The sequence below is a fragment of the Watersipora subatra genome, chromosome 11 (assembly GCF_963576615.1).
Source record: "Watersipora subatra chromosome 11, tzWatSuba1.1, whole genome shotgun sequence".
Taxonomy (NCBI): domain Eukaryota; kingdom Metazoa; phylum Bryozoa; class Gymnolaemata; order Cheilostomatida; family Watersiporidae; genus Watersipora; species Watersipora subatra.
The window spans coordinates 22,403,297-22,431,091 of NC_088718.1; the positions used below are offsets into that span (position 1 = coordinate 22,403,297).

The 27,795-nt window shown below is 36.5% G+C and overlaps 1 protein-coding gene across 3 annotated transcripts in view; it reads left to right on the forward strand.

Moving 5' to 3' along the window:
- The first annotated feature begins 322 nt into the window (after positions 1 to 322).
- The window catches only part of LOC137408730 (sodium- and chloride-dependent betaine transporter-like), a 53,464-nt gene continuing 25,991 nt past the window's right edge, over positions 323 to 27,795 (forward strand). Inside the window, exons 1-6 of one of the 3 annotated variants that reach the window (XM_068095308.1) lie at positions 3,110 to 3,298; positions 6,074 to 6,212; positions 9,520 to 9,658; positions 10,693 to 10,881; positions 19,443 to 19,574; positions 20,398 to 20,565. In XM_068095308.1, coding sequence (XP_067951409.1) covers positions 9,637 to 9,658; positions 10,693 to 10,881; positions 19,443 to 19,574; positions 20,398 to 20,565 — 511 coding nt within the window. In that variant the 5' untranslated portion in view covers positions 3,110 to 3,298; positions 6,074 to 6,212; positions 9,520 to 9,636. Of the gene's footprint in view, positions 547 to 3,109; positions 3,299 to 5,483; positions 5,507 to 6,073; positions 6,213 to 9,519; positions 9,659 to 10,692; positions 10,882 to 19,442; positions 19,575 to 20,397; positions 20,566 to 27,795 lie in introns of those variants that run through there. The other 2 variants (XM_068095309.1, XM_068095310.1) reach the window with 2 other exon arrangements.

The window sequence follows — 27,795 nt, forward strand, 5'->3', positions numbered from 1 at the left end:
TACTCATTTTCTTGACACTCCTCCTTTTTAATGCTTCCTGGTTGACACCCCTTTTCTTAGAATACTCATTGGTTGACACTCTTTCACTTCAAATCCTCATTGGTTGACACTCCTTCCCTTTTAATATTTATTGGCTCACACCGCTTTTCTTAGAATACTCATTGGTTGACACCATTTCCCTTAGAATATTTATTAGTTGACACACCTCTTTTCTTCGATTATTCATTGGCTGGAATATAACCCACCAGCAGACAGCATCAGATTTCATAAACTTTATCATGCATTTTCATGGTGGAAGATGCGTACATGTAGTTTTATCATTAGTGAATTTCGTGCTTGATTAGTTATGCCATTCTTATAGTATTTTTCTGTTTTCATTTAGTCTTGTAGTTGTATGCATCTAAGCATACTAACAGGCTGCTTTCCTTGGGCCAATGAAAAACTAATCATATCCTTGTAAACAACTGTTCAGTTTACCATGGAATATTCTAAAACTTCAACTCATGTGTTGGAAGCATTACTGAAAAACGCTCGCTAATTCTCAAGGTAAGAAGTTAGTTCTGCTGTAGATACACTCTGATCTAAACTAACTATACCCTCTTAGATATTGTGTAATAATGATATATGATTATGCAAAATATATGGTTGGTCATTCTTTCGCCGCTCCTCTGAAGTGGTCTGACTATCAATGAAATGGTTAAAAATAAAAACTTTCTATGAGCTCAAAGATATTGCACATCATATTTTATTCATCCAGAGACTTGTACTAGCAAGCATTCGCATTGGTGTACACGGCTTATGTGAGCAGCTCTGATAATATTGTTCAAGTATTTAAAGTTGGCTCTACAATCATAATCACTTTTTTACTAGTCTATTAGTTTAAAAATTAGAAATTGAAAACATTTAGCATAATTCACATTTGAATTTTATTAGGTAAGTTCTGCTCCTTTTTAATATTTTGTGAATTTTTGACATTAAATCCTGCGAATTACGAGTGAAAGTTTTTTCATGCCTCTGATAACTGCACCTGAGCAACTTAAATAAATGTGTTCAGGATCAGGCTGTTTTCCAGTCCAATGTGACACTCGTTTGATGATTCCTTCGCAATTCAGAGTATTATAATACTGCAATATAATACTGCGAATTATATACATGTATATAGGATTTTATATAAGATATTATATAGAATACACCAAAGTCTGTGTTTTTGCAGTGTTTTTGTAGCTTCTGACTGACATGTAGTCAATTATGTTATTATGATTGTTATTATGTCAATTTTGATAGACCTGAATTAATCCTTTTCTAATAACTACATACACCGTATACTAGGGAGAATTGTCTCAAATGTATAAAAAACATTTTCTGGTATATGAGTTCATCGTCTAATCTAGTGCTATAGAAAAGTGGAAGTCTATACAATAATGAGGCTCAAGCCTTTTAATCATTGAAATTTAGGTGAATTTGTTAATCTTATCATTTATACATATAGTTGTTTGACAACTCCAAAATGGCTACAGTTTTACGTCAGTTTGTGAGTTTGTATTACCTCATTTATTTTCATATTGATGTCTGCGTTGAGAATCTTTTATTAGAACATTTGCTTGTCAGTAACTTTGTCAAAGACGTTAGCAGTTTCCTTTTACCTGAAGTTATATTTGTAATGCACTGCTACTCATACTCTCTCTTTATTTCTTAGCTTCAAACCAACTCACATGATTCTGCCTATCTTAAGCTCTGATTTTAATTTATGATGAGGAATCAATGTAGGTATAATGTCGGTATAATGTCAGTATAATGTCGGTATAATGGAACACTGATACCGTTTTAGGGTTTAGTTTGAAGGAAAACTATATCTAAACTTGGTAGTTACAAGTCTTGTATAAATTTTTGTTTTTGCGTTTATGGCATCACATAGTAGTACCTTGCTTTTTTATGCCACCATATGTAAAAATTTGTTGTTTTAAATTATGATTGTTTGCCTAATAAAAGTATAAGTATATAAACTACAGCGATGCGTATTGTGCGCTTGTCGTCAAGTTTGCTAGGCATTTCAGTGTACAAAGTGAAAACCTTGCAAAATCTTTCAAGGTTGTCATCATATTGCTTGGTACATTTAAGTTAGTTTTTTAAAATTAAATTGAACGCTTGTTTTATGTTGTATTTTGTTTGTTTAGTCATTTCACTATGCATTGCCCAATAAAAACCTTTTGCTGAATACCATTAGATTTTTTGTTCATTTACCTTTTACATATAATTTAGGTTTTCATGCAGTGTTGTCTACAGAATTATTTATAATACATTTGTTATATGTTATATATATATTGTTATAATGCTCAATTTTATTACTTCAATTATTCATGATTGGTTTTTGGACTTAATTTAGCTAAAATTGATTTTGAACTCAAAAAGATTCAAACTGATTACAAGGTGTTCATATAAGAATATAGGGATATTTACTCCAACATTCGATGGCTTTAACATGTGAAGCATATTATTGGAACAGATTAAAATATTACGTAACATATTGCGTATTTTGTACAAAAGATTTTGCGCAAGAGTAGTTTGATGTGGGATATGATGGACCTTTGCGAGAGATTGGTGCTTATTCTAACTTAAATTTATATTCTTCACTTTCCATTCTAGGAAATGGTGAAGCGATTTCAGCTGCATCTTTTGTTTTCTGTGACGGCTTCCAATCTTATTTAACTGAAGTTTGGGAAATTTTAGATAAAATTAATTAATTAAATTTAAAATTAAATAGAATATTTTAATCTTTAAAACTGTACCTTTAGGTATACTTGGTAGTGCTAAACCACAATTATATGTGATTTCATTTTCTATTTCACTGTATTATGGCTGTAGTTTATTACCACAGCTGCTGTTCTTTGCTGTTTTATTACATGCTTCCTACAGATGCATTCTGGGTTCAATAGTTGCATGCGCAGGCTCCACCCTTTAGTCTAGGAAGTCGGACTTGTTGTCAATGGTGAAGCGTGATTGCATACTTGCACAATAGCATTCTGTGGAAAAAAACCAAATTCTCACCACGAGTTGACTTATAAACACGAGCATAATACAGACTACCGTTGGGGCCTTTTGTTTAGTTATTGTTTTTTCATTTGTAAGCTGTTCCCGAGAGCTCATGTTTCTAGCCTGTGAAAAATCAATATGTGCATAAAGACTGTCATGCGGGCAAGTGCCAGGAGAGTTAATTAACATCAGCCAGGTTTACTAATCGGTCATCCAGTCTTGTCTACCTCTAGAAGCCACTGCTGCACATCTCTCGGCTTTACCAAAGGTAAATTCAACATCTCTTAACATGAAATATTTAGTGTAGTTTTGCTTGTTCTGTGATATTAGCACAGGTTTAGGGTACTAGACCAGTTGGTATGGCTCTCGAAACTTGGGCCAAGTATCTTAGGAGTTATTCACTCTTAATACTCAACATGCAGTATTAGGTTAGGGAATTCAGAGAGCTGCTCTCAGATCTTTGAGTTCTATTAGAGCCCTTGCAGATGCTCTTCATCATTTTAGTGGTTTACATGAGATGGCTTAGAGCCCTTGCAGATGCTCTTCATCATTTTAGTGGTTTACATGATATGGCCTATAGCTAAAATGTCTACAACAGAATCTCAGAATCCAACTTCTGCAGAAGTTTTGGTATAAAAATAGTAATAGTTGGATCAGAATTGTTATGTATTTAGTTAATGATTTGATTGTCGAAATGATATAGCATATAATTGCTGTAGGTAGCAAATTAATATGTTCATGTTAGTGTTATGCTCATTAATCTCATCACACCAAAAGCATTGTATACACATTCTTTATTTACTGCCAGGAGTGTTTGTACACCATCAATGGAGCACTTGTATTCTCCTTGTAAACCGCGGCTGTGGTAAAAATGATTGCTAGCTTCTACTATTACCATTCATGCTGAGCTTCTATAGAAGGTCTTATATAGAAGGTCTTATATAGAAGGTCTAATATAGAAGGTCTAATATAGAAGGTCTTATATAGAAGGTCTTATATAGAAGGTCTTATATAGAAGGTCTTATATAGAAGGTCTTAGATAGAAGGTCTTAGATAGAAGGTCTTATATAGAAGGTCTTATATAGAAGGTCTAATATAGAAGGTCTAATATAGAAGGTCTAATATAGAAGGTCTAATATAGAAGGTCTTATATAGAAGGTCTTATATAGAAGGTCTTAGATAGAAGGTCTTAGATAGAAGGTCTTATATAGAAGGTCTAATATAGAAGGTCTTATATAGAAGGTCTAATATAGAAGGTCTTAGATAGAAGGTCTTATATAGAAGGTCTAATATAGAAGGTCTAATATAGAAGGTCTTATATAGAAGGTCTTATATAGAAGGTCTTAGATAGAAGGTCTTAGATAGAAGGTCTTATATAGAAGGTCTTATATAGAAGGTCTTATATAGAAGGTCTTAGATAGAAGGTCTTATATAGAAGGTCTTAGATAGAAGGTCTTAGATAGAAGGTCTTATATAGAAGGTCTTATATAGAAGGTCTAATATAGAAGGTCTTATATAGAAGGTCTTATATAGAAGGTCTTATATAGGAGGTCTTATATAGAAGGTCTTAGATAGAAGGTCTTATATAGAAGGTCTAATATAGAAGGTTTTATATAGAAGGTGTTATATAGAAGGTCTTATATAGAAGGTCTTATATAGAAGGTCTAATATAGAAGGTCTTATATAGAAGGTCTTATATAGAAGGTCTTATATAGAAGGTCTTATATAGAAGGTCTTATATAGAAGGTCTTATATAGAAGGTCTTATTAGCGAGTTGTTTTGCTTGTGTTTTTGAATATCTGCCTTATTTTGTAATGGTCATGCTGTAAGGCGCAGTAGGACGATTCAATGTGTTTTTATTAATCACCGATGTAGACTGCATTTGTAATACACCGTTAGTGCAATAAATTTGAGAGTTTTCTAATTTGTGTAACTGAACAATGGCTGAAAGTCTAAGACAAAATTGGACATTAGGGAAGGTAATTTTCACCTACATGATTTTCTCAAGCCCTTTCCTGTAAAGCATATAATTAGCATTACGTAATGGCATGGTGGCATGGCTATTATAAAAAATACTGTAGAGCAAATGTCTCATTCAACATGCCGCGCTAGTGGATAAACAAGCATCAGTGTTAATAGGCTCGCCCTCTAGCAGTTTATGTTTAAATAATTTGCTCTGAACTTTTCCAATAACTAGCTGTGCTATCCGCCGTTGCCGAGTATTTAAAATCAGCTTATAAACAAAGAAGTAATGAGAGTTGCCTGCCGCTTGCTATTAACCTGGCAGATTGCCAATGGAAATTTTCAGTAAGCTAACTAATGACAATCACTTAAGCAATCACCCTGCGCGGTATGCAAAGCCGTTGGGTATGTGCTTCCATATAGCGACTTACATGGGCAAGCTAACAACTAATTCTCTGTGGCCTATTGGGTATTGCTTATTGGATGTTGGACTGGCGAACAGTAGGGTCCGAGGGTATGCATTCTTTATTTCAAGATTTTAATAGCTATAGCCGGAATGCAGACACACAACATACAGACATAAAACATGCTTTGAGAAATATAGGTTGTAAAGATTGTTCATGTTACTGCTTTAGACTTTCTTCACATTATCTATTGTTTTCTTGAAGTCCAGTATTAGACTTTACTTAGCTAATGATCGACTCCACGATTTAAAAATTGGCTTACAAAATAGCATGTGTTGACCTCTTATAGGTCAAGGTAACTTGGTCTAGGAAAAACTTGTATGTACATTTAACCTGCCTACACATGTTCCTTGTTAAAGTTCATTACGAATCCTAGACATTGATGAACTGCCTTATCTCCGCTTTGAATTCTAGTTATTGCACCCAAGCTAAGCTCAGGTGTATCCAAGGTCAGGTGTACACCCAGAATAATTCAAATTCTGATTGAAAACTTAGATGCAATTCACAGGGCTCATCATTTTCAGTACATATATGTATACCATTGTATAGCTCTGGTAAATATAAAACATGCGTTTTGTTTTTTTTATGCCTTGCTCACTTCGCGACTCTATTTATAGAATTGGATTCTCAAGGTGCGTTTCTACCTGGACGGTTCATCAGAGTTTCTACCTGGTCGGTTCATCAGAGTTTCTACCTGGACAGTTCATCAAAGTTTCTACCTGGACGGTTCATCAGAGTTTCTTCCACGTCGACAAAGTCTGTTTGGCGTAAAACGAAAAATGGTTGTAAAACAGCTTTGTTCTAGTTACTGACACAAGATCGGCAACATGTTGTATACTTGTTTGTCTGCTTTTGACGGCCGTCAGTGATTGAGTACAACATGGAATCGACCAATCATATGTAGCAATGTTAATATAACTAAAAATACAAGCAAATGGAATAGATATTGATGTTGTATTTTATCGGTTAAAAGGTAACCCATTTTGTATAGTCAGAGTTTGAGTTAGTTCGGTGTAAAGCATTTGTAAAAATGTACTTTAAGTTGTAAACAGACTAGCAGCCATTCTAACTCTAAGCCTTTCATTGGGAACACAACTCCGACATAGCGTTTCGGTGCAAAAATTACAAAATTCTCTTAGTTTTTTGATATTTTCAAATAGTTGGTGAGTTATTGCTCCACAACAATCATCAGCTATTTTGTTATCTGATGGGCTATTAGTCTTTGCCTTAGTACCCGGTTCAGTTCAGAGTGGACAAAGACATTTATAACGAAGGTATTGGAGTACTAAAAAAGTGCTATACCCTAAGCCTTTCTATTCATGGTAGTACTGCTTTTGGAAAAATATTCCGAACATTATTATAGTTTCGTTGATGCGTGCAAACTTTGCAGAAGTGATTGCATTTCCATTACGCAGTAATATAACCAATCATGCATGCGATTGCTTTTTATTACCTTCACTTGCGTTCAGATGGCTTACATTAGAGTCTATTGATGAAATGAAGCCTGTGTGTTGATGAGATGTCATTAAATTATGCTGCAAAAGGTACTCCGCACAATGCTTTGAATAAATAGTACTAACAACATATTTATAACTAGTGCTAGCAACATTTATAACTAGTACTAGCAACATTTATAACTAGTACTAGCAACATTTATAACTATTGCTAGCAACATTTATAACTAGTACTAGCAACATTCATAACTAGTGCTAGCAACATTTATAACTAGTACTAGCAACATTTATAACTAGTACTAGCAACATTTATAACTAGTACTAGCAACATTTATAACTAGTACTAGCAACATTTATAACTAGTACTAGCAACATTTATAACTAGTGCTAGCAACATTTATAACTAGTACTAGCAACATTTATAACTAGTACTAGCAACATTTATAACTATTGCTAGCAACATTTATAACTAGTACTAGCAACATTCATAACTAGTGCTAGCAACATTTATAACTAGTGCTAGCAACATTTATAACTAGTACTAGCAACATTTATAACTAGTGCTAGCAACATTTACAACTAGTGCTAGCAACATTTATAACTAGTACTAGCAACATTCATAACTAGTGCTAGCAACATTCATAACTAGTGCTAGCAACATTTATAACTAGTACTAGCAACATTCATAACTAGTACTAGCAACATTTACAACTAGTGCTAGCAACATTTATAACTAGTACTAGCAACATTTATAACTAGTACTAGCAACATCTACAACTAATACTAGCAACATTTACAACTAGTACTAGCAACATTTATAACTAGTACTAGCAACATTCATAACTAGTACTAGCAACATTTATAACTAGTGCTAGCAACATTTACAACTAGTACTAGCAACATTTATAACTAGTGCTAGCAGCATTTATAACTAGTGCTAGCAACATTTACAACTAGTGCTAGCAACATTTATGACTAGTACTAGCAACATTTATAACTAGTACTAGCAACATTTATAACTAGTGCTAGCAACATTTACAACTAGTACTAGCAACATTTACAACTAGTGCTAGCAACATTTATAACTAGTGCTAGCAACATTTACAACTAGTGCTAGCAACATTTATGACTAGTACTAGCAACATTTATAACTAGTACTAGCAACATCTACAACTAATACTAGCAACATTTACAACTAGTACTAGCAACATTTATAACTAGTACTAGCAACATTTACAACTAGTACTAGCAACATTTATAACTAGTACTAGCAACATTTATAACTAGTACTAGCAACATTTATAACTAGTGCTAGCAACATTTATAACTAGTGCTAGCAACATTTACAACTAGTGCTAGCAACATTTATGACTAGTACTAGCAACATTTATAACTAGTACTAGCAACATCTACAACTAATACTAGCAACATTTACAACTAGTACTAGCAACATTTATAACTAGTACTAGCAACATTTACAACTAGTACTAGCAACATTTATAACTAGTACTAGCAACATTTATAACTAGTACTAGCAACATTTATAACTAGTACTAGCAACATTTATAACTAGTACTAGCAACATTTATAACTAGTACTAGCAACATTTATAACTAGTACTAGCAACATTTATAACTAGTACTAGCAACATTTATAACTAGTACTAGCAACATTTATAACTAGTACTAGCAACATTTATAACTAGTACTAGCAACATTTATAACTAGTGCTAGCAACATTTACAACTAGTGCTAGCAGCATCTACATCTAATACTAGCAACATTTATAACTAGTACTAGCAACATTCATAACTAGTGCTAGCAACATTTATAACTAGTGCTAGCAACATTTATAACTAGTGCTAGCAACATTTATAACTAGTGCTAGCAGCATTTATAACTAGTGCTAGCAAGATTTATCAGAAGAACTATTATTTCTGTCACATAATCTGCTAGAGTTAAAAATATCTATTGCTATGTCACTTTAAGATAAGGGTAATCTTGAACATAAGTCTTTCGTGCAATACTTATATTTATAAATATTGGATAATGTTTATATATTAAATTGTGGACATAAAATTAGGCACAAATTTGGTCTTTTAAACCTGGCAAGATATGATGATATTTTTGTACGAAGTACTTATGGTGGCTGACTTTCTGGTACTTATGGTGGCTGACTTGCTGGTACTTATGGTGGCTGACTTGCTGGTACTTATGGTGGCTGACTTGCTGGTACTTATGGTAGCTGACTTGCTGGTACTTATGGTGGCTGACTATGTACATTTGAAGAGATCAAGATATGATTCTCTTTATATAATGATCATAATGCACTCACTGGATCCTAAGTCATGAGCCTCAGCATCAGCAAGGTGATCAGTCATTGCTCCTCCGTAGAATTGATTGTTTGGTCTGATGGAGGAAAATGACATCAGCCATTACCATTTGTTCTTTTTATTAGAGCGCTGGGGCTTCATTAATCTTCTGCTAGATATGTACTCACCACATAACCCGGTGCATTTGATAGCTTGTGGTTCAAAGGTACACACTCCCATCTTGAGTTGTTATGGAGTAACGCTGATGATTCTATACACCACATGCTATCTCCTGCAGGTCAGCTGTCTCCCATGTGTGAAGTAGCCCTGTCAGCAATTACCGCTTGCGTAACATAATCTCATACAAGCCTCAGCTTGCGCTCATACAGGTACTCATACAGATACTGCCTCGAGAATGTCGTTTGACAGCAAGAATAGTAAGTTTACAGCACAATTTATTTCTATATAATTTATAAAGAGTTTTGTAAAAGACCTTGACTAAAGTAAAATTGATTTTTTTTGGTGCAAATAATGTGAGTTTTTAAATCATTTTTCTCGAGAACAGCTTAAACCTGAAACCTTTTACTTCTTCCGCATCTATTTTGGTCTTCATGAATTTATAATTCCTTTTCTAGAGAAAGTAGCCTAACAATGGACAACTCACTTCATCTTTACAATGACTCAATCAAATGCTGGCCATGAAAATAAACTGCAGTTTGCGGGACTATTGCATTATTTTCACATAAATTATTCTCTGTTAAATAAAATATGTTGCCTTCATTAGCAGTAATGAATTATTTTTTGTTTAAATATGTACATCCAAAATTATATAGCGATTTTTATTACCACGGTTTTTGATTTTTTAAAAGCCAGCCAATGAATGTGCCTAACTTGTTGAACGAGGTGCTCGTTTGCTGATGACGATTCGAAATAATAGGGACAAGAGACAACTCATTCGATGGCCTTCCTCTTATTGCCAATAAAGTATCTTCAAGTAGTACTCTTGCAGTTGTTGTTGAGCATGTGGATGGCCAATTATTCTCCACACCTGCACAAAAACGCAGTGAGACTATCTACAACGTCTGTTGGTGTTACATGCAAGGCTGTTTACGGAGAGGGTGATTAGGGGAGAGGCGGGGTGTTTACGCCGGGAGAGGGAATGGGGTGTGAGGTAGAGGAAGCTGGCAGATAGTAAATATAGCCAAGGAATACTTGAACAGATCTCAAAGCTTAGCATCGCTTTTATAAGAGATAGCTTACAACAGCAGCTGTTGAACATTTCACTTGATGACATATAAATAGCGCTATTATCATATTACCATGTCTTGGAAACATAGTGAATGCTCTCACACTTAGAGCACTATACATGTAAGAGCCCTTAAACATGATGGCACACCAACTCTCTTGCGATATCAGCAAGTGTATGACAACTCAACATAGTTTGTAGAGTTTCTCTGTCTGTGGCTTTTAGATGTTGCAGGGTGCAGTGGAGCCATTACTGTAGAGAGCAGCTCAGACAACAGCAGCAGTTCTAATGGCAGCAAATCTAAAAGGGCTACTTGGGGAAACAGCATCGAGTTCTTTCTCAGTACTCTAGGCTATGCAGTTGGCTACGGGAACCTCTGGCGCTTCCCCTACTTGTGCTATAGAAATGGAGGAGGTAAGCTAAGGGGTTTCTGAATCATTGCTTTGACTCTGTCGATTACTTTTGTTGCTTGTCAAAGGCTGGTTCACACTATATCACACTTTATCACACCGTATCACACTTTATTCCACTGTATCACACTATATGACCCTGTATCACACTATATGACATTGTATCACACTATATGACACTGTATCACACTATATGACACTGTATCACACTATATGACACTGTATCACACTATATGACACTGTAGCACACTATATGACCCTGTATCACACTATATGACATTGTATCACACTATATGACACTGTCCCACACTATATGACACTGTATCACACTATATGACACTGTATCACACTATATGACACTGTAGCACACTATATGACCCTGTATCACACTATATGACATTGTATCACACTATATGACACTGTATCACACTATATGACACTGTATCACACTATATGACACTGTATCACACTATATGACACTGTATCACACTGTATCGCATTGTATCGCACTATATCACAGTATGGTGGTGTTAATCTCACGACACGTTTGTGATGACATTATTCACACTCTCACAAGCCCATCTTTGTTTGCATTTGCCAATAGTTTGTGGCATAGTATTCTCAATACGCGATGAGGCTGCTGAAATAGTAAAATACTAGTCCCGCAGCAAGTATCATGAAGGGATCTACAGATCAAACAATCGACGACAGCCAATCACCATGAAAGTGGTACGCAGACTGTCGTTAATGCATTACGAAGTATCGGGATATTTGGCAGCTGTAATGTTAACAAAAAAGTGAAAGGAAGTAAAGGTTTGGTAATGTGTTGATTAGCAGATAGAGATGGCAATTGAGGTACATGATGTGACCTACTATATGATAAACTAAGTAAATTTTATACTAGTTTAAATGATATGTTGCTTATTGTTTTCGTGTTTTTTGTGTGTTGTTTTTCAGTTTTAACCAGCTCCTTAAATTTCACATCTAAATTTGTAATGTTTTGAAAAGCTCTGAAGTATTTGAGGGAATTTGAGGTAATTGTAATTAAAGATATGATTTTAACCCGTAAAGGATACCTAGGTCTGTTGCTAATGAATTGCTTTTCAAGTAGAGACTTGATTATATTAGTTGAGTAGTATTTGTTTAAGGATACCTGTGTTATTGGCTCACGATTTCTGACATCATCTCATTGGCAAATAATCTCATCGATTCGTCTTTACTGTACACAATACAGACATCTTTACTGTACACAACACAGACATCTTTACTGTACACAACACATATTTCTTTACTGTACACAACACAGACATCTTTACTGTACACAACACGGACATATTTACTGTACACAACACAGACATCTTTACTGTACACAACACAGACATCTTTACTGTACACAACACATATTTCTTTACTGTACACAATACAGACATCTTTACTGTACACAACACGGACATATTTACTGTACACAACACAGACATCTTTACTGTACACAACACGGACATATTTACTGTACACAATACAGACATCTTTAGTGTACACAACATGGACATCTTTACTGTACACAATACAGACATGTTTACTGTACACAACACAGATATTTTACTGTACACAACACGGACATCTTTACTGTACACAACACAGACATCTTTACTGTACACAACACGGACATATTTACTGTACACAATACAGACATCTTTACTGTACACAACACGGACATCTTTACTGTACACAACACGGACATCTTTACTGTACACAACACGGACATGTTTACTGTACACAACACGGACATGTTTACTGTACACAACACGGACATCTTTACTGTACACAACACGGACATCTTTACTGTACACAACACGGACATCTTTACTGTACACAACACGGACATATTTACTGTACACAATACAGACATCTTTACTGTACACAATACAGACATCTTGACTGTACACAACACGGATATCTTTACTGTACACAACTCGGACATCTTTACGGTACACAACACGGACATCTTTACGGTACACAACACGGACATATTTACTGTACACAACAAATACATACTTACTGTACACAACACAGACATTTTTACTATACACAACACAGATATCTTTACGGTACACAACACGGACATCTTTACGGTACACAACACGGACATCCTTACTGTACACAACACAGACATCTTTACGGTACACAACACGGACATATTTACTGTACACAACAAATACATACTTACTGTACACAACACAGACATCTTTACTATACACAACACAGATATCTTTACGGTACACAACACGGACATCTTTACGGTACACAACACGGACATATTTACTGTACACAACAAATACATACTTACTGTACACAACACAGACATTTTTACTGTACACAACACAGGCATCTTTACTGCACACAGTACAGACATCTTTATATGAAAAGCCCAGTCATTGAAAAATCAATTTTTAGTATGAATCATAGAATATACGCTCTTCTCGGGTCAGAGAATAACATAAAGACAAAAAAGTATAGCTCTATAGGTTGGTGTTGTTGCGACTGGTTTATTGAGTATAGCTCTATGGATTAGTGTTGTTGCGACTGGATTATTGAGTATAGATCTATGGATTAGTTTTGTTGTGACTGATTTATTGAAAAGAAATTGACATGTGTTTTGTCAATGTAAAATAACCTGTTAACTTAAAGACTATGCGTTCCGCAGTCCTTCAGGGAGCAACTGATGTGTACAAAGAATATATTGTATGTTTGGAATGTGTCTATCATCAATGTATCTTGTCATTTGGCCTGATAAACAAAGCCATTCGTAACATATGTTGTAACATATGTATACTATATTTTGACAATGTCCGCTATTGCTATTATCAACATTGTTTATTAGGTGAAGGCTTTGCGTTGCACAGGGCGGCGTAAAAAACAGCTTATAAACAGTGACAGCTAATGTAGCTGTCATTGGCAGAAGTTGACTAATTAACCACTGGCATAATTAGCAAGCTAACTAATTTGAGTAACTTACGCTAATAACATAAGCTTGAGCAAATCTTTACTATAATAAGAGCTATGAAGCCAGCTTGTCATCGTTACACACCATGATCTCTCATGCAATCTTGATCTCCAAATGTGCTAGTAGTAACCAATAGAATTTTCGCAAGCGCTTTCAGCATACATATTTAAACCAGTGTAATGAATATATGCACAATTATTTATTAGTATGGTCAGTTGGAAATGTCTAATTGGACAGTCTGCAGAGTGGGAGGTTTCGAGTTCAAATCTAGTGTGAAGCGGGTTTTTCGTTTCTAAAACTTTATCGCTATAACTGGCCACATGAACGACAAATGACAAACACTGAGATTTATATGTATATAGATTAAAAAGTACCATTAGAGTAGTCTGACTATTGAACTTTGATTTTTTATTAATCTATTCACGAAAAAATTGCTAATGAGCGTACTCACTAGATGAACCCTCTCTTCATATCAGTAAGAAATGAAAACAAATTAGTAATGGTTGTTGTGAACTGGCAACTCTTAATTCAGTTGGTTTTATGGTTAAACAGGTTTTGCAGATAGATTGATTTAATGTCAATTGTTCTTTCGACCGTCATCATATATAAATCTTAAAGTGTGTCGTCTGTCGCTCGGTCTGTCCAGCTATAGCGATTAGTATCTAGTCATGAAAAATTCATATCACAAAGGATTTGATTTCAAAACCTCCCATTCTCTCGGCACCCGCGTCTTGCTTAGCTTAACCCACTAAGCTAAGCAAGACGCAATGGATTCATTGGGCGGTATGAGCCGTTATCTGGGTTAAAACACGCATATTGACTCGGCGTTACGGGCAACATCACTAAATCTTGCTCTCAAAGCTCTTATTAGTAAGTGATTCAAGTTACTAGTTACTCAAGTTGCCCATTGGCAGTGTTCCAGGCTAATGGCTAGTGGTAGGCAACTACATTACATTATAAGCAGTAAATTACTGTTCATAAGCTAATTTTTAATACTCGTGCAACGCCAGGAATTTTGCTAGACTAGATATTAAAGGTGATACGCTTTGAGCATTTTAGCAACCTCGGGTAGTAATAACCTTTTCATGCTTGATTTTTTCCACCACCATTAACAGATTTGCCCCTCTTGGTCTGAGCCACTCAGATCGTTCTCTTTTGAGCTGCTGTAATGCTGAATACACATTTTACTTGTTGTCTACACAATACTTCACATCTAAGCATTAAGTTGTTTTCATCTAATTAGCACAGATAGATCTAGGAGATTTTGCTTGTGCTGTATTTGCAATATTTGAATGAGCCACAAAAATCTACCTAATGTAAAACTTTGATCACTTTGAGGTACTGCAATAGCAATATAATATTTTTATATGGACAGGTGATTTGGTAAAATAACATTTACGATTAGATTAGCGATATGAGGTTTGTTCATGATGCATAATTAGCTGCCCAAAAAATTCTTCTAAAGCCTAAAATGAGAGAACAAGAGAATATGATAGGTTGTCCAGAGCATCAAGTTTTTAGTAGTCGATTACACAACCATTACTGGTAAACAGTCAAAAATTGTTTTATGAAAAAACTACTCCTGATTGTAAGGGAGTCTTCTGCTTCATTACCGTTTTGGTGAAATGCATAGACCTGCTGCAGTCACATTTTAACTTCCTCTGACAAGTTGGCTAATATCTATTCAGTTACAAAGTCGAACTCGCTTAATGTGTTGATAGTTTGTTTATAGTTTATTTGTAGATAATCATTAGCTGAGGAGATTGGTGGCAAAGCATTCATATTCTTTTAGGGGCAATTAATTATCTGTAAGAGGAATGTAATGAGCAAATACATTAGTGTGTACACCAGTAATGAGCTTTAATTATTAATATACATGCAGCAGTTTGCAAAATTATGGCAAAACCCCTTGTATGTAAATTGTTGGTCGATAGCATCTCTTGTCTCATATCTCATCTCAAATTAGCCTAATTCTTTACATCTATATATCATTTTGAAGCTAAATGTATGATCTTTCCATTTAATTTGGTGAAAGTATTTGTTTCATTGTTTACAAAAAGTTAAAGAGCTTTTTTTACTTCCAGTCTCTAAACTCACTGTAAACTTGTTACTCCCTTAATCACATCAACAGGGTCTTTGAAGTACTCTAATCTGCTCAATGTTGTACAGAATAGTGAAGACATGTAAGAAATTTATCAACATTGCAAAACTATCTCAAATACATCTCAACAATGACCAGTTGGCTATAAAATTTGGCTTACAATGACCAGCGAAATCATTTGAAATTCTATCCCAACATGAGGTTGACCAATGAGAAGAGAGCTGTAATCATTCACCTTCACCAGCAAGGGAGATCAAACAAGCAGATTGCTAAGGAGGTTCAATGTTCCATGAAATGTGTTGCTGGCACTGTCAACAGATGGAAGTCGACAGGCACGAAAGATGATCGTAAATGCAGAGGGAGAAAACGCAAATGCTCTACCAGAGATGACCGCAGTTTGGTGCGATTTTCACTTTCTGACAGAAAGAAAACCACCACTGACTTGCGACGAGAATGGAGAGATTCTACTGGAGTAGAAGCCTCATCCTCATTAGTGAAAATAAGACTGATTATACATGTAAATGGATAGAGAGGATGTAAGGCAAGACGAAAGCCACTGCTGTCAGAAAAGCAGAGGAAGAAACAATTGGCATGGGCCAAGATTCATCGCTCCTGGACCAAAGAGCAGTGGCATTAAGGACTTTTCAGTGACAAAAACTTTTTATTTATGGCAAAAATTGGGTGTGGAAATTAGCAAGCACAAACCTACTAGCAAAAGGGAACTGATTGAGAAGATTATTGAGGCCTGGCATCACTTAGTGACACCTGAACAAACTCTAAAGCTTGTTGACAGCATGCCATGGCGGTGTCGCACTGTCATCAGAAATTAAGGCTGACCAACAATGTACTAGACCTCATTTTTAAACCCAATGGCCCTTTTCAGAGCTACCATAACTGATACAAAGAGTTTAGTTTGTAAGTTTTCCTCAATTGAGCAATGTTCAATGCTAAACCAATTTGAGCACTTTCACTATAGCGACATGTTTTCCACGATAAGTTATATATTTTTCGGTTATAAAAAAGCAGTTGAAGTGTGCCAGAATTTAAATGCACTTTTGAATTGCTCATAAATTTGTGAGCAAAATGGTGTACTACATTGCTTAGTTTTCTTGATTTTAGGTACAAAAAGTACCAATGAAACGTGACGCTTGTCATATCGTGCAGAGGGTTGCCATAAATTTGTACAGCACTGTATTTAAATGAAAATATGATTTTTCATGGGGAACAGTTTATATAGCTGAAAGAATAGAGGTTTCTGTACCGGCTAAACGTTGCCATATTAGATGATGCCTTGCACTAAAAATGTTGACTTTGAATGAGGCGCTAAAGTTATAGATAATTGAAGAATGAGAGTATGTTCACTGTTCCTGTATTACAACTCAGTTGGAGGATGAGAGTATGTTCACTGTTCCTGTATTACAACTCAGTTGAAGGATGAGAGTATGTTCACTGTTCCTGTATTACAACTCAGTTGGAGGATGAGAGTATGTTCACTGTTCCTGTATTACAACTCAATTGGAGAATGAGAGTATGTTCACTGTTCCTGTATTACAACTTAGTTGGAGGATGAGAGTATGTTCACTGTTCCTGTATTACAACTCAGTTGGAGGATGAGAGTATGTTCACTGTTCCTGTATTACAACTCAGTTGGAGGATGAGAGTATGTTCACTGTTCCTGTATTACAACTCAGTTGAAGGATGAGAGTATGTTCACTGTTCCTGTATTACAACTCAGTTGGAGAATGAGAGTATGTTCACTGTTCCTGTATTACAACTTAGTTGGAGGATGAGAGTATGTTCACTGTTCCTGTATTACAACTCAATTGGAGGATGAGAGTATGTTCACTGTTCCTGTAGTACAACTCAGTTGGAGAATGAAAGTATATTCACTGTTCCTGTATTACAACTCAGTCGGAGGATGAGAGTATGTTCACTGTTCCTGTATTACAACTCAGTTGGAGAATGAAAGTATATTCACTGTTCCTGTATTACAACTCAGTTGGAGGATCAGAGTATGTTCACTGTTCCTGTATTATAACTCAATTGGAGGATGAGAGTATATTCACTGTTCCTGTATTACAACTCAGTTGGAGGATCAGAGTATGTTCACTGTTCCTGTATTACAACTCAGTTGGAGGATGAGAGTATGTTCACTGTTCCTGTAGTACAACTCAGTTGGAGAATGAGAGTATGTTCAGTGTTCTTGTATTACAATTCAGTTGGAAGATGAGAGTATGTTCACTGTTCCTGTATTACAACTCAGTTGGAGAATGAAAGTATATTCACTGTTCCTGTATTACAACTCAGTCGGAGGATGAGGGTATGTTCACTGTTCCTGTATTACAACTCAGTTGGAGAATGAGAGTATATTCACTGTTCCTGTAGTACAACTCAGTTGGAGAATGAGAGTATGTTCACTGTTCCTGTATTACAACTCAGTTGGAGAATGAAAGTATATTCACTGTTCCTGTATTACAACTCAGTCGGAGGATGAGAGTATGTTCACTGTTCCTGTATTACAACTCAGTTGAAAGATGAGAGTATGTTCACTGTTCCTGTATTACAACTCAGTTGGAGGATCAGAGTATGTTCACTGTTCCTGTATTATAACTCAATTGGAGGATGAGAGTATATTCACTGTTCCTGTATTACAACTCAGTTGGAGAATGAGAGTATGTTCACTGTTCCTGTATTACAACTCAGTTGGAGGATGAGAGTATGTTCACTGTTCCTGTAGTACAACTCAGTTGGAGAATGAGAGTATGTTCAGTGTTCTTGTATTACAATTTAGTTGGAGGATGAGAGTATGTTCACTGTTCCTGTATTACAACTCAGTTAGAGAATGAGAGTATATTCACTGTTCCTGTAGTACAACTCAGTTGGAGAATGAGAGTATGTTCACTGTTCCTGTATTACAACTCAGTTGAAAGATGAGAGTATGTTCACTGTTCCTGTATTACAACTCAGTTGGAGGATGAGAGTATGTTCACTGTTCCTGTAGTACAACTCAGTTGGAGAATGAGAGTATATTCACTGTTCCTGTATTACAACTCAGTTGGAGAATGAGAGTATGTTCACTGTTCCTGTATTACAACTCAGTTGGAGGATGAGAGTATATTCACTGTTCCTGTATTACAACTCAGTTGGAGAATGAGAGTATGTTCACTGTTCCTGTATTACAACTCAGTTGGAGGATGAGAGTATATTCACTGTTCCTGTATTACAACTCAATTGGAGGACGAGAGTATGTTCACTGTTCCTGTATTTCATTTCAATTGTAGTTCTTAGATTATTATTTGCTCACTACTTACGTCGTCCCATCTTTGTTGTTTTTTGTTGCAACGCCATAAAAACATACAAAAGAGGTTCATTGTTGAGATTGCTTTTTATTGTTCGCTCAGAACTTTTTTATATAATGAGGCAAGCTTTAGCAGGTGACAGCTACACTGTTACTCTACAGGTGCCTTTCTAATTCCTTACTGCTTGTTCCTGTTCCTTGCCGGAATTCCCATGGTGTTTCTGGAGATGTCTCTTGGGCAATATTCTGGAGCCGCAGTCTTTGGTTGCTGGAAGTTCTGCCCCATAATGAAAGGTTGGTATTCCATATTTTTAATTACAAGTAGGCCTACTTGTATGTATATAAAATATAGAGGAGACACCATAGCGTTACATGTGCCGTACTGTTTCTATACCTTTGGATACAAGTTTTACGTTGAACTAGAGTTGTGTTTGACAGGATCTTAAATATGAGTTTTGCAACTATGTTTTACTTGCACTTGCAGTTGCAAGGATGCCACATCATACTGACCATAAGAAGGATACACAATAACTATCACCTCATGTAACACTGCATGCCAATAGGCAATAGAACCCCCAACTCCTCCTATGAAATAATTCCTCATCCTTTTTGTGTTAGATTTTTAGAGTCATAATCTCTTTAGCTTTAAATGATTTTATTGGATTTGGTTATTTCACTTATTTGTGACTTAAGAATAATAACCTAACAGTAATTTAGTGTTCGAGCATTAAAGATGTGGTCACATATTTGAGTCAATCCACGTAGTCAATTGTCAGTCTGCATATTGTACCAGAATTGAAAGTGTTTTTAAGTATCAAAACCTTTTAGGGGATTTCGGAACATGAACCAAATTGTCAAATTGTAACACTTTTGATGTTGCTCCGCTAGTGCTAAGAAACTAAGTGCTTTAAACTCACCCATGAAATTAAGGCGATTATGGAGTTATGTTATAACTGGCAGAAGGTATTTTTAACATCATCAATGTTAATGTTAACAGGTTTTCCATAAATTGCGGAGCATTACACACCAAACACACGCAGACACGACTGATCTTGTCTGGTAGGGGAGCTAATTTTTTACTCCAACTTTGTGACTATTGAAATTTGTTTCCATGCAGGTGTTGGTATGGGCATGGTGATGGTCTCCACTTACTGGGGCATGTACTACAATGTGATCATCATGTGGACACTTTACTATCTCTACTACTCATTCTCTAAGGTACTGCCATGGGCTGACTGTGGCAATGAGTGGAACACCCCTGAGTGTCTACCCCTCGGTATAGTTGGTATGTTCTTAATATTGCTTTATGCAACTAGTTTGCATAGAATCCAATTTTACTCAGATCGAGGAAAAAGTCTCTCATTCCTTCCATGTCTCACATCACACCTTATGTCTCACATCATACCCTCCATGTGTCACATCATACCTTTCATGTGTCATATTATAAGTTCAGTTTTTTGTATCATACGTAACATCAGAGTTCCTGGAGAATAAAACGACATAAAATATTGCTGTTGCAGTTTTTTCTCGTGTCTATGAATACATACTCTGATCCTCTTGCAGTTTTAGTCACTCTTTATGCTTATGATTGTGATATTAAAAAAATGATCTACCAAATCGATATTAAATCACCAAATACAATATCAGACATAACAATGTGCATCCCTTTTGTACAATAATGCACACCGCTTATGTTATTGTGCAGACTCGGGTACACCACAGAGTCGCTCATTTGAAAATGTACTTCATAGTCTATTTGCAATGGGATAACAGCGATTTGCTCACGCTCACACAACAAGCGGCAACCTCATAATCTTGTATGGAACTTTCCACTCAATTATCGTATGACGTAGTCTCTCTCTGGATGATCGGGAAATTTCCATTAATTAATGAGTCTCTTCTTAATTAAACTAATAGTTTTTTTAATGTGAGCTCAACTCTCAGTGGAACACAGGCTCAGAAAACACTGAACAACTTCGAGCATGTCATAACTAGTAATTAGAGAGTTGTACAATGTACATGGCATATATATACATATACTATTGTGCATAGGTGATCATACAATAGCATATGTACACATATGTTATTCGCATATCTGTACATATGCTATTGTATGTAGGTGATCATACAATAGCATATGTATACATATGCTATTAGCATATGTATACATATGCTATTGTACGTAGGTGATCATACAATAGCATATGTATACATATGCGATTGTACGTAGGTGATCATGTAATAGCATGTATATACATATGCTATTGTATGTAGGGGATCATACAATAGCATTTATATACATATGCTATTGTATGTAGGTGATCATACAATAGCATATATATACATATGCTATTGTATGTAGGTGATCATACAATAGCATATATATACATATGCTATTGTATGTAGGTGATCATACAATAGCATTTATATACATGTGCTATTGTATGTAGGTGATCATACAATTAATTCCCGATGTTTTTCTCTTGCGTAAAGGCTTTGCTTTCTAGATCTACTGTCCGATAGTTGTTACGGTGGAATGGCATTACTTTGTAGTGATTCACTGGTATTGTTTGAGGTTTTAATGCTCAGCTGTTTGCATGGGACTCACAGCATATATAGCATAACAACAATGTAACAACTACCATTATATATTTCTCCTTATTAAATCGCTGTTGCTATTTGTTTGTGTGTGTAACTATGAAAACCACTGAGTCCTGTACAAACATGATCTGACAATTGCTGCAGGTGCTATCTATGTCACTTCTAGTGATAATGACCTGTTTCACACTTTCATTTGATAGAAAAATGAATCCATATGCTCAAAGCTGTGTGAATCTTGTTGTTGATTTGTGATTCCTTCTGTATGTTCTCTGAGTTTCTGAGAAATGTCCTCGTCCACTCGTACGCAAAAGGTTTATAAGAAGATACGCATGATTGAGGAGATAACTGCAAGCTTATTGCAGCACTCCTTGTTTTATTGTATCTTTCCTGGTACTCACTAGCCACACCAAATGGTCTTTACAAGTGAAGCCATTCTTAGTACTCATTAGCAACACCAAATGGTCTCTACAAGTGAGGCCTTTTTTAGTGCTCACTAGCCACACCAAATGGTCTCTACAAGTGAGGCCTTTCTTAGTACTCACTAGCCACACCAAATGGTCTCTACAGGTGAGGCCTTTCTTAGTACTCACTAGCTCCATCAAATGGTCTCTACAGGTGAGGCCTTTCTTAGTACTCACTAGCCACACCAAATGGTCTCTACAGGTGAGGCCTTTCTTAGTACTCACTAGCTCCACCAAATGGTCTCTACAGGTGAAGCCTTTCTTAGTACTCACTAGCCACACCAAATGGTCTCTACAAGTGAGGCCTTTCTTAGTACTCACTAGCTCCACCAAATGGTCTCTACAAGTGAGGCCTTTCTTAGTACTCACTAGCCACACCAAATGGTCTCTACAAGTGAGGCCTTTCTTAGTACTCACTAGCCACACCAAATGTTCTCTACAGGTGAGGCCTTTCTTAATACTCACTAGCTCCACCAAATGGTCTCTACAGGTGAGGCCTTTCTTAGTACTCACTAGCCACACCAAATGGTCTCTACAGGTGAAGCCTTTCTTAGTGCTCACTAGCTCCACCAAATGGTCTCTACAGGTGAGGCCTTTCTTAGTACTCACTAGCCACACCAAATGGTCTCTACAGGTGAAGCCTTTCTTAGTACTCACTAGCCACATCAAATGGTCTCTACAGGTGAGGCCTTTCTTAGTAATCACTAGCTCCACCAAATGGTCTCTACAGGTGAAGCCTTTTTTAGTACTCACTAGCCACACCAAATGGTCTCTACAAGTGAGGCCTTTCTTAGTACTCACTAGCTCCACCAAATGGTCTCTACAAGTGAGGCCTTTCTTAGTGCTCACTAGCTCCACCAAATGGTCTCTACAGGTGAGGCCTTTCTTAGTACTCACTAGCCACACCAAATGGTCTCTACAGGTGAAGCCTTTCTTAGTACTCACTAGCCACACCAAATGGTCTCTACAGGTGAGGCCTTTCTTAGTAATCACTAGCTCCACCAAATGGTCTCTACAGGTGAAGCCTTTCTTAGTACTCACTAGCCACACCAAATGGTCTCTACAGGTGAGGCCTTTCTTAGTACTCACTAGCTCCACCAAATGGTCTCTACAAGTGAGGCCTTTCTTAGTACTCACTAGCCACACCAAATGGTCTCTACAGGTGAAGCCTTTCTTAGTGCTCACTAGCTCCACCAAATGGTCTCTACAGGTGAGGCCTTTCTTAGTACTCACTAGCCACACCAAATGGTCTCTACAGGTGAAGCCTTTCTTAGTACTCACTAGGCACACCAAATGGTCTCTACAGGTGAGGCCTTTCTTAGTAATCACTAGCTCCACCAAATGGTCTCTACAGGTGAAGCCTTTCTTAGTATACACTAGCCACACCAAATGGTCTCTACAGGTGAAGCCTTTCTTAGTACTCACTAGCCACACCAAATGGTCTCTACAGGTGAAGCCTTTCTTAGTATACACTAGCCACACCAAATGGTCTCTACAGGTGAAGCCTTTCTTAGTACTCACTAGCCACACCAAATGGTCTCTACAGGTGAAGCCTTTCTTAGTACTCACTAGCTCCACCAAATGGTCTCTACAGGTGAGGCCTTTCTTAGTACTCACTAGCTCCACCAAATGGTCTCTACAGGTGAAGCCTTTCTTAGTACTCACTAGCCACACCAAATGGTCTCTACAGGTGAAGCCTTTCTTAGTACTCACTAGCTCCACCAAATGGTCTCTACAGGTGAAGCCTTTCTTAGTACTCACTAGCCACACCAAATGGTCTCTACAGGTGAGGCCTTTCTTAGTACTCACTAGCCACACCAAATGGTCTCTACAGGTGAGGCCTTTCTTAGTACTCACTAGCTCCACCAAATGGTCTCTACAGGTGAAGCCTTTCTTAGTACTCACTAGCCACACCAAATGGTCTCTACAGGTGAAGCCTTTCTTAGTACTCACTAGCTCCACCAAATGGTCTCTACAGGTGAAGCCTTTCTTAGTACTCACTAGCCACACCAAATGGTCTCTACAGGTGAAGCCTTTCTTAGTATACACTAGCCACACCAAATGGTCTCTACAGGTGAAGCTTTTCTTAGTACTCACTAGCCACACCAAATGGTCTTTACAGGTGAAGCCTTTCTTAGTACTCACTAGCTCCACCAAATGGTCTCTACAGGTGAAGCCTTTCTTAGTACTCACTAGCCACACCAAATGGTCTCTACAAGTGAGGCTTTTCTTAGTACTCACTAGCCACACCAAATGGTCTCTACAAGTGAGGCCTTTCTTAGTACTCACTAGCCACACCAAATGGTCTCTACAGGTGAAGCCTTTCTTAGTACTCGCTAGCTCCACCAAAAGGTCTCTACAAGTGAGGCCTTTCTTAGTACTCACTAGCCACACCAAATGGTCTCTACAGGTGAAGCCTTTCTTAGTACTCACTAGCCACACCAAATGGTCTCTACAGGTGAGGCCTTTCTTAGTACTCACTAGCCACACCAAATGGTCTCTACAGGTGAGGTCTTTCTTAGTACTCACTAGCCACACCAAATGGTCTCTACAAGTGAGGCCTTTCTTAGTACTCACTAGCTCCACCAAATGGTCTCTACAAGTGAGGCCTTTCTTAGTACTCACTAGCCACACCAAATGGTCTCTACAGGTGAGGCCTTTCTTAGTACTCACTAGCCACACCAAATGGTCTCTACAGGTGAGGTCTTTCTTAGTACTCACTAGCCACACCAAATGGTCTCTACAAGTGAGGCCTTTCTTAGTACTCACTAGCCACACCAAATGGTCTTTACAAGTGAGGCCTCTGGCTAATCAGCAGTTGGTCCTTTCAGTATGCATGAGTGCTGACATACAAGCATGGAACTTTTACTCAATAGAAATTTAAACTTGTCTCCGCAGGGGCCATTGTAATGTGCGGTTATCTCCTTTCACTAGCAGTAGTAATGATGGGAGGTATTGTCTTGATGATTGCATTTCATAGACAGTTTTATAGACAGCATTGAGCATCAAAATCATCAAAGATGAGGCTAGTACGATCATGGAGTTGTCGGTACATAGGCTGCTAAAATCTAAGCAGACGCTGCAGCTGTTCTGTATTTATGTACATAGTTGTATGCAAACCATCAGTATGTTGCACCCAGGCTATTGCTTATTATAATCATGGATGTTATTCTGCATATAAGTTTCTCCACAGTAAATGTTAATTAGTGAAGCAACAATTCCATCCGCTTCTGCGTAATCAGTGGTTGATGCCTTTCTTTGGCTCCACAAGTTCGCTGCTTGCTCAATTAACTTCGGAGTTGTTTTGCCTATATTTATTACTGTCCATTTTACTGATCACATACCTGGTACTACAGTATTCAATTGTGTTTAACCTTCGGCTATTACAGAACAAATTCGATTATAGCAGTCATATGAGCGCATTCCTTCTCAATTAAATCTACAAACATATGCGCATATGGCTAACATTTACTGATATATTGGTCTATGTATTGATCGTTATTTATAACTTTCTTAGTTTAAAATGTGTCACAGTTGTTACTTTGATCAATAGCTGCCTTAACAACTGTCCATTAGCAAAAGCAAATTTTATCTGAACACTGCGAAAGTTGAGTGCTGAGCTTGTTGAAAATACTTTGTATATAATTATAAGTTCCACTACTATATTTAGGTTCCAATCACCGCTGTGTTTCTAAAGAACTAAAAAGGAATGAAACAGCAAGCCAACAGCCAATCACAAGTGTACACAATTTAGGTAAAGATTAAAAATGGAGGACAATCTTAAGAATAGCAACACATTCAAGGAGTTTGTGACACTTTTCTGTAAAGATTTTTGACACTCTCAATCAGGTGATTGAAACTCAATCAGGTGATTGAAACTTTCAATCAGGCCTCAATCAGGTGATTGACACTCTAAATCAGGTGATTGAAACTCAATCAGGTGATTGAAACTTTCAATCAGGCTTCAATCAGGTGATTGAAACTCAATCCCGTGATTGAAACTCTCAATCAGAGGATTGAACATGATCAATCTTTGCTGGATTTTATATTACAGTTATTGTAGTATTTCCACCATATTAATTGTCTATTATAGTTCATCGACAATAATTTTTGTGCTGTCTTTTGTGCTGCTTTATTTTTCTCAAAGACAAGATGATACATCTATTAATGACAAGATGATACATCTATCATAGACAAAAGGATACATCTATCATAGACAAGAAAATACATCTATCAAAGACAAGATGATACATCTATCAAAGACAAGATGATACATCTATCAAAGACAAGATGATACATCTATCAAAGACAAGAAGATACATCTATCAAAAACAAGATGATACATCTGTCAAAAACAAGATGATACATCTATCAAAGACAAGATGATACATCTATCAAAGACAAGATGATACGTCTATCAAAGACAAGATTATACGTCTATCAAAGACAAGAAGATACGCCTATCAATGACAAGATGATACATCTATCAAAGACAAGAAAATACATCTATCAAAAACAAAATGATACATCTGTCAAAAACAAGATGATACATCTATCAAAGACAAGATGATACATCTATCAAAGACAAGATGATACGTCTATCAAAGACAAGATTATACGTCTATCAAAGACAAGAAGATACGCCTATCAAGGACAAGATGATACATCTATCAAAAACAAGATGATACATCTATCCAAAACAAGATGATACATATCTATCAAAGACAAGATAATACGTCTGTCAAAGACAAGAAGATACGTCTATCAAAGACAAGATGATACGTCTATCAAAGACAAGATGATACATCTATCAAAGACAAGATGATACATCTATTAAAGACAAGATAATACATTTAACAACTACAAGATGATGCATCTATCAGAAACAAGATGATGCATCTATCAAAGACAAGATGATACATCTATCAGAAACAAGATGATACATCTATCAAAGACAAGATGATACATCTATCAAAGACAAGATGATACATCTATCAAAGACAAGATGCTACATCTATCAAAGACAAGATGATACATCTATCAAAGACAAGATGATACATCTATCCGAATTCTGAAAATCAGTAAAATGCCAAATACTTTGGGTTCAAGAAGTCAACCAAAGTAGCCCACAACAATTTTAGTTTTCAATAGATTTCTCAGTCGCTAAAAAATTATCTGAAACGTTTCAATGACATTTCAGGTCACGCCAGCAACCTTTATATATCTGTTGCTAATGAGAATAACGTTATCCAATACATGTATATAAAAATGGTTGTTTGTGTGAAGCCCAGTCATGGTCATTTCAAAGCGACTTTGGAATGAAATCAGTCTGCTAGAACTTTTGGCCAACCACTGATGCGTCAGTTTTTTTCTCAAGCAGTTTTGTTTAGGCAGTTCGCGTATGCACCTTCTTAGCCTTTGCTCTACTGTGGAGATACTCGTAAGGATGAGGA